Source organism: Babylonia areolata, chromosome 11, assembly GCF_041734735.1.
Source record: "Babylonia areolata isolate BAREFJ2019XMU chromosome 11, ASM4173473v1, whole genome shotgun sequence".
Classification (NCBI taxonomy): Eukaryota; Metazoa; Mollusca; class Gastropoda; order Neogastropoda; family Buccinidae; genus Babylonia; species Babylonia areolata.
The window spans coordinates 36008806-36021929 of NC_134886.1; the positions used below are offsets into that span (position 1 = coordinate 36008806).

General features: G+C 42.8%; 1 protein-coding gene across 1 annotated transcript in view; it reads right to left on the minus strand.

Moving 5' to 3' along the window:
• Positions 1-267: 267 nt before the first annotated feature.
• LOC143287702 (fumarate hydratase class I, aerobic-like) overlaps positions 268-13124 on the minus strand; it is a 13166-nt gene continuing 309 nt past the window's right edge. The window contains exons 2-12 of the mRNA XM_076595916.1: positions 11563-11743; positions 10615-10742; positions 9813-9951; positions 8918-9018; positions 8136-8342; positions 7303-7429; positions 5528-5718; positions 4667-4984; positions 4103-4222; positions 2981-3098; positions 268-2033 (exon numbers count right to left, since the gene is read on the minus strand). Of these exons, the coding sequence (XP_076452031.1) occupies positions 1933-2033; positions 2981-3098; positions 4103-4222; positions 4667-4984; positions 5528-5718; positions 7303-7429; positions 8136-8342; positions 8918-9018; positions 9813-9951; positions 10615-10742; positions 11563-11743 (1731 nt within the window). The 3' untranslated portion in view covers positions 268-1932. The remainder of the gene's footprint in view (positions 2034-2980; positions 3099-4102; positions 4223-4666; positions 4985-5527; positions 5719-7302; positions 7430-8135; positions 8343-8917; positions 9019-9812; positions 9952-10614; positions 10743-11562; positions 11744-13124) is intronic.

A 13124-nucleotide genomic window follows, 5' to 3' on the forward strand; every position in this document is an offset into this window, starting at 1 on the left:
ATTCTGTAATATATGTGGACTGTTCAACCATTAACCTATTCACACACACACACACACACATATACACACCATCACACACACACTGTCTCACCCCCCACACACACATACATACACACCAACACACACACACACATATATACACACCATCACACACACAGTCTCATCCCCACACACACACACACACATACATACCAACACACACACACCATCACATACAACACTGGTCCAGTTCTCAGCACTTCATGTGGTAACACAAAACCAAAAGTCTACTGGTGGAATTTTTTATATATTATCATTACATATATTTCTGACAAACACTGCTGAAATGTCAGTTTGACACAGAAAATGTAATATATCGCAACATCGCTATATCACTCATGCCAGGATGCAAACATGACAAATTTAACACATTATACCTGTCTCCATTGCTCCATCTGTAACAATTATATATGTACATGAATACACAGGACTTATGCATCAAGCACTTGGTTCTTGTGACCAATTATCAGCAACACCACATTTATCACATTCAAACACAATTTCTAAGTTTTCAACTTGAGCTTGAATTAAAGAAAAACAAAGTGGTTGTCAGTGTTTCACTTTAACTCGGTCCAGACAGCAGCTAGCCTTGTCATCATCATCATACCCAACACATCCAGACCTCAACTCCAGTCCTTCCGTACACCACTGTATGACATAATGCCACAATGTATGCCCCTTGTTGAATTGTTTGTTTACTTTATGATAATGATAAAATCATTTTTACATTATGCTTTTATCCTGTTCAGTATGGGACTCACCATGTTTTATATCAATATCTGTTGCTTCACATAGACTGATAGAGTCCCCATTAAAGAATAAGTCCCTCCACACACACACACACACACACACACAAACAAACACACAGTATTTTCACCAATTAACTTTTTTATATATATAAAGATTCTCCTACACTGTTACTTGACCCTGGTCTAGGAAGTGGTGGTAGTTGCTTCTTATGATTTCTACCTGTCCACAGTTCCGGTATTTTCACGGTCTCAAGTTGAATGAATTCTCAAATCCCTTGGAACTGGGAACATTTCTACCAATGGCATGATTGCTCTAAAGTCTATCAGTGATATCATTTATAACCCTGATCCCTTCTTGACCCCTTAATATCACATTGCATTGTCAGTTCTAAACCTGTCTGAAGTTCCTTCTTGATATTGCTGCCATTGTCTTCTCTGTGAACTGAAGCTTTCGCTTAAGTCCGTTTGTCCCTTGTAAATGACAGTTTTTGGTGTGCTTTATATCAGTTTGCTGTCATGTATCCTCCCACCTGTTTTTTTTTTCCACTGATTAGAAGGTTCTCACCTGTCAACCTCACTACCCTACCCCAACATCTCGCTTCTCAACTCAGCATACCTCTCACATTTTTCACTATACCGCCTTCGCTGCCGGAGACCTTGTCTCTAAACTATTGTTTTCTATCTCCCAGCACAGAGTTCACATCACAGATCACTCTCTCTTCTTTACTCTTTAAACCTACTACAGTACTCTCTGAACTGGAGTCAAACCATCAGGCTGCTGTCATACAAACAACCCTGTTCCTGTGACCAAGAAAGATGGACCAGTTTGGTGGCACAGTCATGGGAACACAGACATCATGGCTACAGTCTCAAGGTACAGATCATGGTAAATTGACACAGATGATGCAACCACCGGAACAGAGACAAGACAACCACAGCTTGATAACAGTTCATGAAAGTGCTGACAAAAGTAGCGACGACACAGGTGACAGTACAGTACTGACAAGAGGGGGGGAGAAAAGCTGGCGGAATTGTGTGAAGTTACGTGTCAGGGCAAAACCCTAGGGCCCACACTGACAGCAGGTAGAGCTGTGAGTCCTGTCTGTCTTCACACACATGGCTCTGTCCGTCATTCCATCTCCATTTACTCCACCTGCCATTCCTTGAAGAAATCGTTGCCTTTGTCGTCCACCACAATGAATGCTGGGAAGTCCTCCACCTCCACTCTCCAGATGGCCTCCATGCCTGTACACACAGAGAGACACACACACACACAACAACCCAGAGTCGATACAAGGCAAGTAACATGATAAACAGAGAGCAAGAGAAAGGGTGAGTGTAAGTGCAATTATTACATATTATATTTAATCAGTACATATTACTTTGTAAGATTCAGCATTATATTTGAATGATAATTTTTGATTCATGCAGATTTTCAAGGAGCATCAGTGTGGAGTCAAACTGTGTATGCAGTATTATGAGTGAACTATTTATATCAACAGAAATCAAAAGTAATATTTTATGAATGTATTCTTTCATGCAATGGCTCTGTTGATATATGCTTAGCCAGTCCAAAGACAAATTTCTACATTCTGCAAAAATGTAAGTGTCCATATTTCTATCTGTATCTTCTAGGACTGACCCAATTTGGTTTCCCCCTTCCCAATGGCTGACCTAAACTTTACTACTCCTGTGACAGGAAGACAGAACTGATTACTAATCCCCAAACTGACCTAATTTTTGTGTTCCGGAGATTGACCTGCTTCCCCCCACACTGACCTAATTCATGTGCCCCAAAGCCTGACATACTTCCCCCACATTTTCCTATTTCCTGTGCCCCTAATGACTGACCCGCTTCCCCAAAAAACATACCTATATCTGTGCCCTAAAGACTGAGCCACTTACCCTACACTGACCCAATGCTTGTGCCCCAAAGATTGATAAGCTTTTACAACACTGACCTAGTTTTGGTACCCCAAAGACTGACCCACTTCCCCCACATTGACCTAATTCCTGCACCCCAAACGCTGACCCACTTCCCCATACTGACCTAATTTCTGTGCCCCAAACACTGACCTACGTCCCCCATATCACTGACCTAGTTCCTGTGCCTCAAAGACTGTCCCACTTCCCCCACATCACTGACCTAATTCCTGTGGCACAAAGACCTGACCCACTTTCCCCACACTGACCAAATTCAGGGTACTCCAACACCTCCACCTTCTTGATGCAGTTCTGGGCCAGGATGGCAGCTGGTCCCCCGATGGAACCCAGGTAAAACCCCCCGTACTTTTTGCAGGCAGACGTCACCTGGAGCACATGGACAGGGTTTTGTGAGGCAGGACTCTTAACATCCTACTCCATCATCAAGCCCGACAACCAATACAAAACATATCTACTTTACGGTGAAGGTGTATGCGGAACATCATAAATGGTCAAAAAGTAAAATCGCATCTCGGTCAAGTTCAGAAACCAATAAAAATAGTGTAAGCCTGTTAAAAACCACCCAGGACAGTGGTCCAGAAAGCAGAGAGTAAAAGACTGACAGAACAAAAGATACAAAGGGGAGAAAAAAAATAGAGTAATGGGAAAAAAAAACCAAAGAAATCTGCAGTGCAAGGTTTCCAGAATATGGAGATGTTTGTTGCGTAAAATATGCCCAAAATCCTAAAGAGGGACGGTGAAAAATAGCTTACAAGTTTGGTCAGAAAAATGCTTCAGGTTTGTAACGTGCCATGTGTTTTCTTTTCAGAAGAAGAGTTTGCTTGTTTGAATATGAAAAATGCTGACCATTACTAGTAATCTCGGCTGCACCCACTCCCTGAAAGGATTTCTCATTTTCATTCGAACAGGTTAGTAGCTTTGCAGATATTCAGTCTTAGACTGGACACTCTCAGAACTATGATAAAATATCCTGAACCTGTGGCTGTGATATACCCCATGTACAGATAATTTAGATTTTTGAGGAACTGAATTCATTTTACCCAGCTCAGTTACCATGGCTACAGATTCTGCCAGTTCGTTTTAGATGGCTGAGAACAGGATTATATTTCAGGTGGTTCAGGGTATAATTTGGGTATAATTAGGAGCCTGGTAGGTTCTTTGTTATGACTGCTTTGTGTTGAGCTAAGATGGTACTAAAAAAAAACAAAAAAACACCACCACCAAATAAATACACACACATACACATGGATGTGCATGCTCATGCACACACACTTTCTTCAACCTTTTATATTTTAATATGAAATATTTCTCATTAAAGAAACAGTCAACTGAGAAGGAATAGACATGCAGACGCAGTGAGAAAGGCTGACCTGTTTACTCCTGTTCCCCTTGGCCAGCATGACCATGCTGCCCCCTGCTGCCTGGAACTGGTCCACATAGGAATCCATCCGGCCTGCTGTAGTCGGCCCAAATGACCCGCTGGCATATCCCTGTAGGCCACATTCATTTAGTACTGTATACTATAAACACAGAGCCCTGCAGGCCACATATATATACAGAGCCCTGTTTACAATACACACACAGACGTGTGCCAAATACATTGTAACTCTGTACACAACACACATAATACATAGCCCTGTAGGCCACATAATACACTACAAACATACAAACATCAGGCAATGCCTCTAATGGAGGTAGGGGGGCAAAACCCTCTTAAACTCAAGACCTCTTAAAAGGATAGCATAGAAGAATATGCCTGAATAAAGGCCCCCCCTGAAGCTGAATAAAAACCTGGTATTTGGTGGGTCTGGCATAGTACACAGAGTGAGATGAAAGCAATACAGTACACCGAGAGGGCAGTGTAACCACACACAAGGCAAACCCCCCCCCCCAAAAAAAAACATAACCAAACTAACAAAAGGGTAAACGATTACCTCAGGGGTTTTGGCAGGTCCGGCGTAGTACACAGGGTGGTCCTTCATGTACTGTGGCAGGCCTTCCCCGGCATCCAGCCTCTCCTTCAGCTTGGCGTGCGCGATGTCGCGGGCCACCACCAGGGTTCCGGTGAGGCTGAGGCGCGTCTTGATGGGGTGCTGTGACAGCTGGCGCAGCATGTCCCCCATGGGCTGGTTCATGTCCACCTTGACCACCTCCCCACCGAGGTCCTTGGTATCCACCTCGGGCAGGTACTTGGCCGGGTTGGTCTCCAGCTTTTCCAGGAACACGCCGTCCTCGCGGATCTGGCCCAGGATCTGTTGACACACATTATATCCATACACACTTTATCTTCATGGATCTGGCCCAGGATCTATTGACACACATTATATCCATACACACTTTATCTTCATGGATCTGGCCCAGGATCTGTTGACACACATTATATCCATACACACTTTATCTTCATGGATCTGGCCCAGGATCTGTTGACACACATTATATCCATACACACTTTATCTTCATGGATCTGGCCCAGGATCTGAAACAAGGGGGGAAAGGAGGGGGGTGTTTACATTATCATCATCATGCTGTCAACTGTAAATCTTGATGTGGCTCAGTCTCACCCAACTTTTGGTCAACATCACTCCATAACATGGAAACTCACATGTGTATCCCCACAAGCACAGCAGATGGAGATACACACAGACACACATGTACAAACCTATACACAAATGCCCACATGCATATAAACACACAATCACACACACACACACACACAAAAACCTGCCTACACACTCACACACAATCGCTCCCCCGCACATCCACCCCAGCACCCCAACACACACACATGCACACACCTGCCTATCAGCAGAGCAGGACACGCCAATGCCGACAGGGCAGGAGGCACCGTGACGCGGCAGGCGAATGACCCGCACGTCATGGCAGAAGTAGCGGCCCCCGAACTGGGCCCCAATGCCCATGCTCTGGGTCAGCTTGTGGATCTCCTCCTCCAGTGCACGGTCCCTGAACCCTCGCCCATGCTCGTTGCCTGCACAGGTACACAGACACACATGCACACAAACACAGCGAAACACACACAGAGGCACACACACACACACATGCACATATACTGTCCATCCGTGAAGTGAAGGAGTCAGTGCATGTATTATGTCACTGCAAAATAACACACGAAAATGCTGATGTTATACACGTCACACACGCACAAGCTGACATTACAAATGCAATAGATAAGCAACAGCTGACATCATACACAAAAAAACAAATACTACACACACAACAGCTGACAAGCCACAGGTGATGTTACATACAGAACGACTGACAACACATGCACAAAAACTGATATTACTAACTTAACAGCTGACACCAAACAGGTGATGTTACAAACGCAACATTGGAGTGTTGGCCTAGTGGTAGCGCGTCCGCCTTAGAAGCGAGAGAATCTGAGTGCACTGGTTCGAATCCCACGGTCGCCAGTATTTTTTCTCCCCCTTCCAAGACCTTGAGTAGTGGTCTGGAAGCTAGTCATTCGGATGAGATGATAAACCGAGGACCCATGTGCAGCAATCACTTACGCATGTAAAAGAACCTACAGCAGCAACAGGGTTGTCCCTGGCAAATTTCAGTAGAAAAATCCACTTTGACAGGAAAACAAATAAACTTGCTGGCAGAATTTTTTAATTTTTTTTATTTTTAAAGGTGGTGTCCTCAGTGTAGTGACGTGATCTCCCTGGGGGGGAGAGCAGCCCGAATTTCACACAGAGAAATCTGTTGTGACAAAAAGATTGATACAATACAACTGAAATTACATACACAAAAATTGATATTACACACACAACAGCTGATGCTAATTCAGTGCTTCTGTGTGTCCTGTGTCTACTGTAGTCACCTTGGGCTGAACGGCACAGCAGTTTGTGTCTTCAGTGCTTTGGGTGTACGTCTGCTGTTCCCTGTGAATGCATCACTTCACCTTTGTCAGATTTATCATCATTTCACCTTCGTCAGGTGTGTGTGTTTGTGTGTGTGTGTCTGTGTGTGTGTGTGTGTGTGAGAGTGAGTGTGTGTGTGTGTGTGTGTGTGTGTGTGTGTGTGTGTGTGTGTGTTCCCCATCAGTACATCTTATCACCTTTGTCAAGTGTGTGTGTGCCTCATCAGTACATGTCACCTTTGTCATGTGTGTGTGTGTGTGTGTGTGCGAATGTGTGTGCATGTGTGTGTGTGTGTGTGTGTGTGTGTCTGTGTGTGTGTGCGTGTGTGTGTGTGCCTCATCAGTACGTGTCATCTTTGTTGTGTGTGTGTGTGTGTGTGTGTGTGTGTGTGTGTGCCTCATCAGTACCTGTCATCTTTGTCAGGTGTATGTGTGTTCCCATCACAACTTCATGTCACCCCTGTCATGTGTGTGTGTGTGTGTGTGTGTGTGTGTGTGTGTGTGTGTGTGCGTGTGTGTGTGCGTGTGTCCCACCTGTACATCAAGTCACCTTTTTAAGGTAAGTGTGTGTGTGTGGTGTGTGTGTGTGTCATATGTGTGGATGTGTGTGTGTGTGTGTGTGTGTGTGTGTGTGTGTGTGTGTGTGTGTGTGTGTTGATGAGTGCCCCATCAGTGACATAACCTGACCTTTGTCTGGCAAGCCATCCAGGTAGCGACAAGAAGCCAGCTTGACTGTTTTGAGGTTGAACTCTGCGGATGTTCCCCCAATGACCACGGCTAGGTGATAGGGGGGACAGGCGGCCGTACCCAGCGTCTGACAACACAGACACACACACAAGAGTGGTCAACAGAGCACTTTGGTCTCCACAGACTGGTGATTTCTCACTAGCGGAGATTCACGGTAAGTTCACCATTTCCTGACAAAGCATATCTGACAAAGCGCAGAGAAAATATTCTCCATTTTCTCTACAGGTAAATGATTTTTTTTATATGCCATATCAGCTCACAATGATGTCACCATTTTCTCACAGACAAAGCACACAAAGTTCCATTATCATCCTTTCAGTGGCAAAACAAAAAAACCACTACAGCTTGAGTCATTGTCAAGCCAACAAACACCAAGGATATATCATTATACGACCCATTTGGTTCTTTATTTCACACGCCCACCATACCACCTTCATTTTCTAATTAATAACTGTTAAAGAACTTTTTACCTTTTTTTCCATCATCATTTTCTTACTGATGCAAGAAAGATGTTTTTCAGGATGTGATACTACACACACATCCAGCCTTAATTTTCTTGTGGATGAAGGAGGTTGGTTTTTCAGGCTGTGTGACACTATGTACATCCTCCTCCCTCCCACCCCCTTCCCACTCACACAACTGTAATTTTCTCATTGATGAAGGAGGAGAATTATTCAGGACACCACACACAACACTCGCACATGCACATGCCCAAGTGTGCACATGCACAAACACATACATACACAGCAACAAACACCCACGCACACACACACCTTAATTTTCTCATTGACGAAGGCGAGGAGTTTCTCGGGGTTGAGCAGAGCCTTGGTCTGCTGGAAGAGGAAGGTCTTGTTGGCAGAGCCCCCACCCTTGGCAAGGAAGAGAAAGTCGTATTGGTTGCTGTCCGTGGCATAGATCTCGATCTGGGCCGGCAGGTTGGTTTTGGTGTTCACCTCTTGGTACATGTCCAATGGTGCCACCTGCAACACATCAGCAACATCTGCCTGTGAACAAAGGATGGAATCAAAACTATGCTGGGACCAAACCACATGATCAAAATACTTCAGCAGGAACATCAACGGTCATTGCCAACCAAAGACCAAAGGCTCAAAATGCTGCAGGACTTTAAGGACCAGCTGGCCGATATTCCTCCTCTCATTCTCGGCATCCCATCTCAATAAAATGGGTGACTGCAAAGGCCTTATCAACATCATCCTGCAATATTGGATTCCTTAAATACTTTAACTGCAGAGATATACTAATGTTCATGATTGCTGTGGAAACATACACATACGCTGACTAAAACTAATTTATTTTCGTACATTATCTTTACAAATCTATTTTCTTTTTCTTTATTTTGTTGTTTTTTATATGATAGTGGGCTTGTTGTAAAACAGCAGTTGTTTCTCATTCAATGTAACCCCTGAAAATTATAATTTGACTTCTGACAGATGACTGAACTGAAGTAAACACACTAAGGGATAAACTTGTGTTGTCACATTAAAAAAATAGAAGAAAAAAAAAATTAAAAAAGGAAGAAGTAGAAGACACTGACCTGGGAGTAACGGAGGTTTCTCTTAGTGTAGGTGTTGTAGATTCCTCGAGAAATTGCTTCAGCATCTTTCCCCTGCGTCCACACGTATTGGCCCTTCTTACCTGCTCACAGATATGACCCACTTTTAACAGACTGCATTTTTGTTGGTCTCACTGACATTTCTCAAATCTCACTCTTCTCTGAAATTTTGAATTCATTGCCAACATCCCAGTTCATCTCATGCATCATTTTCTTTGTAAGCATCTTTATTCTTCTTCCTTTCACTCAAATATCCTCGTTCCCAACAAATCCATGTCAAGGATTTTTTTTTTTAATGCCTTTTCCTCATACCTGAAACCTTCAGCCCCAAACCTGTCCAAAATGTCATTCCCATTTTTGCCAACACAACCCCCAGATAACAATGTCTATCAATATCATCCCCTCCTTTTTTTTCCCACAGCACAATTTCCTGCTGACATCAATGTCTGTCAACCACTATCAATCCAGTCAATACTAAGATAATTGACTGAAAAACAAAGTCTGTCTTTGCCACTCTTTGTGCCAATAAATATTAGTACTGACAATGTCTATAGGTTACCTCATTCTCCTCTTACATACAAGAGCACATCACAGACCAATAAATGCAGTATGAAAACAAGGCAAAGTGTAGACATAAACACATTGATAAACATAATATAGCAAAATTACCACCCAAAACTACCAACAGTTTTACTAGTTCAGAAGAAAACACAGAAAATTAAAACAGAACAAAATACATCTGAAATGGTCAGTGCACAAGGAGTACACACATACCATCGTTAAGAGCAGTTCCAGTGAGTTACACAAGGTAAAGTACAGATGTACCCATATAAAACAGGCAATGCCAGTGCGTACACAAGGTAAAGTACAGACGTACCCATACAAATAGCAGTGCCGGTGTCCTGACATCCAGGCAGCACCATGCCGGCAGCCACGTTAGCGTTCTTGAGCAGCTCCAGAGCCACAAAGCGGTCGTTGCTGGAGGCCTGCGGGTCCTCCAGTATCTTGGCCAGTTGCTGTCACCAACACAGCCAGTGAGATCACACATGTTATTTAAAGGTTAAGGTTCAAGGTAAAAGCCTAGCCTTTTACCACCATCATGGCAGTGAATTCGTTTCCACAGTGTCTGGGGCTCGGCATGGGCAGGCAAGGGCCAGTTCTCTCCTTCCACCATCTTAACCTTTCCGAACTGATGTCAGGTACCAATTCACACCAGACTGGAGTGAGGAAAAGTAAAAACAGAGTGTCTTTCCCTGGGACACAACACCAGGCTAAAACAGGCTCTCAAACCCTGATCACAGGTGAACACTGGATCAGAACTGCAGAAACTGAAAACAGATTTTGGAGCAACAGATCACAGGTGAACACTGGATCAGAATTGAAGAAATTGAAAATAGATTTTGGAGCAACAGATCACAGGTGAACACTGGATCAGAATTGCAGGATTTAAAAAGATTTTGGAGCAACAGACTTTTTAGGCAAATACTTTTTATTCATGTAATTCAGCTTACCTTTGACATTCAGAAATAAAATGAAAATTGTCCCCACTGACTGATGTATCACTTTGTGGATTAGGCAAAGGCATGTTCAACAAACAGAATCAGCATCAGACATGAAGTATAACTATAATGGATAGAAAGACAGAAATACAGACAAAACAGAGAGTGAGACAGACCTACCTTGAGGTGTCCGGGTCTCAAGAGATGAGCCACATCCACCATGGCATTTTCAGCAATCAAGGTCAAGGCTTCTGGTGCCACATTCAATATCTTCTTGCCCTTCACCTCTGTCGTCGACACATAGTCTCCTGCATCATACGTACATACATAGAAATCTCACCATTACGTAGAATACATTTATGTATGACACAAGAATACAATATTACTAATAAAAACAACTGGAACTAAGTGGGTACATATGTGCATGAGTTTGTGTGTGTTAACATGTAAATGTGTGTGTGTGTGTGTGTGTGTGTGTGTGTGTGTGAGCATGTGAGCATCTGTACATGTGTGTGTGTGTGCCTGCATGTGTGTGTATGCATGTGCATGTGTTTGAGCATACATGTGTGAACCAATATGAGTGTGCACACACACACAAGTGTGCTGGAAATCCTGCACAAGAACTCATTCTCCAACACAGATGTAATAACAATTGGCAGCACAGTGTCATACAGCAAGTACTGGTAGTGATGGTTTAACAATAAACGGGCAGACAGCACTGTTACACAGTGCTCACAGTGACATCACACCATTCCTCCAGATGCTGGTTTCTGTCTCTGTTGAGCTAAGTGTTGTCCTATAGAAGCAGTTCAATGACACAGACCCTGAGAGAAGAAGAGAGCAGGAAGAATTTAGAAGCAATGAAAATAACAACCAGAAATGTTGGTTCAGGGTCTTATTCCGCCAAACTTGTATCACAGGCATAAGTTCAAAGTATCCATGCTAGCCAAATATCCTGTATTTAACTCACTATTGTGATGTAATGCTTTGAGAATAGCTCTCAATCAACCCATCCATTCACCATAACCAGCAGACCCAACTGTATATTCATCAATCATCCGTTATCATGAAGAAATCAATGTGAAACACCTGTCAGTTGAAAGGAGAATATCAATGTAAAAAATATACCTGTCAGCTTCTTCCATGGGGTATCAACTTTGCTTTCTAATTCCAAAATGTCTTGATAGTGGAATGGTTTGACATCTGCTGTGGTTGCCATGGCAGCTACAGGTGTTGTTCTGTACTGCTGCGCTGATGCCATCTGCAGCACACCCCGCAGATGTGCCACCCGCAGTCTGCCCCCCAACATCTGAAACATTTCCCTGGTCGGGTAATATATCATAATGTCCTATTCTTGTATCCTAAATTCTATGGGACCTAATAAACAACATGTTGTATCATGCAGTCCACTCATAATCAGTCATGAGTTTAAAACCTTGTAAAATCACCCACAACACAGAACAGGAAAACAATGGCATAGTGATATTGTTGAAAAAGATCAACATGTTTGTTTATTATATGGTATATAAATGGAATGAGTACCTCTCTGATTGCCACACATTGATCTAGCATGCCACTTGAGCAGAATCTACTGTGGTTGTAAACAGCTGTATCATAGCTGCAATAACCCAACAAAAAGAAAGAAAATGATTGAAAATGGGTCACAATATCTAGGCTATTCAAATGAGCATGAAAATTGCAAGTCTAAAAAATTAGGATACGTAAAAAGGAAATGTGTGTGTGTGTGTGTGTGTGTGTGTGTGTGTGTGTGTGTGTGTGTTTGTGTGTGTGCATGCGCGTGCGCGCACGCGCGGTTGGGGGTGGGAGCAGGAGAATAATTTCCAGGAGGTTGTAAATTTAGGGTTTAACTTTTAAACTTTACCTCTCCTGACATTTTGCATTGTGATGTATAGTATGTAACTGTGCTATCATTTTAAGTATTGTGATATAAATATGAAATACACATTATTCAGGTACTGAGATGTATGATATGTATGATGATTCTGATGTGTACTGAAATGTTTGGATGTCTAAACATACTTTAGTGTCTGGTTTTGTGTTTGTGTAGGATTATAAATCATTAAATAATAAATGTTTGATTTTTCATTTTAGTGTTTAAAAGCATGTTTTACTTGTCAGATTTTTATAATGTACAGCAAATGGAAAGGCACTATATAAATTGTATTACATAATAATAATAATTAATAATGATATATAACTTTTTATGGTGCGATATCCAGTACTAATGCTGCTCAAAGCGCCTTACATCATCGAGCCAGATATAAACATAAAATATTACAACAGTTCAATCCAATGCGTTCACAGAATGAATAAGAGAGGAAGATGGTAAACGCCTGCTAAGGTAGAATTGCAGTAATCTAGTCTGAACAGGACAAAAGAGACCAACTGAGCCATGTTTTTCTCCATGTACCATCATATTACTAGTATTAACTGTAAATGGGAGGGAAGTGTGTGTGTGTGTGTGTGTGTGTGTGTGTGTGTGTGTGTGTGTGTGTGTGAACATGTGTGTTTCAGAGAGAGTGTGAGTGTGTGTGTGTGTCAGTGAGTGTGTGTATGTGTGTGCATAGATTATGTGTGTGTGTGTGTGTAAGAGTGTACGTGTGAGAGACTGAGTGTCTGTGTGTGTGTGTGTGTGTGTGTGTGTGTGCGTGTGCGTGCGTGCGTGCGTG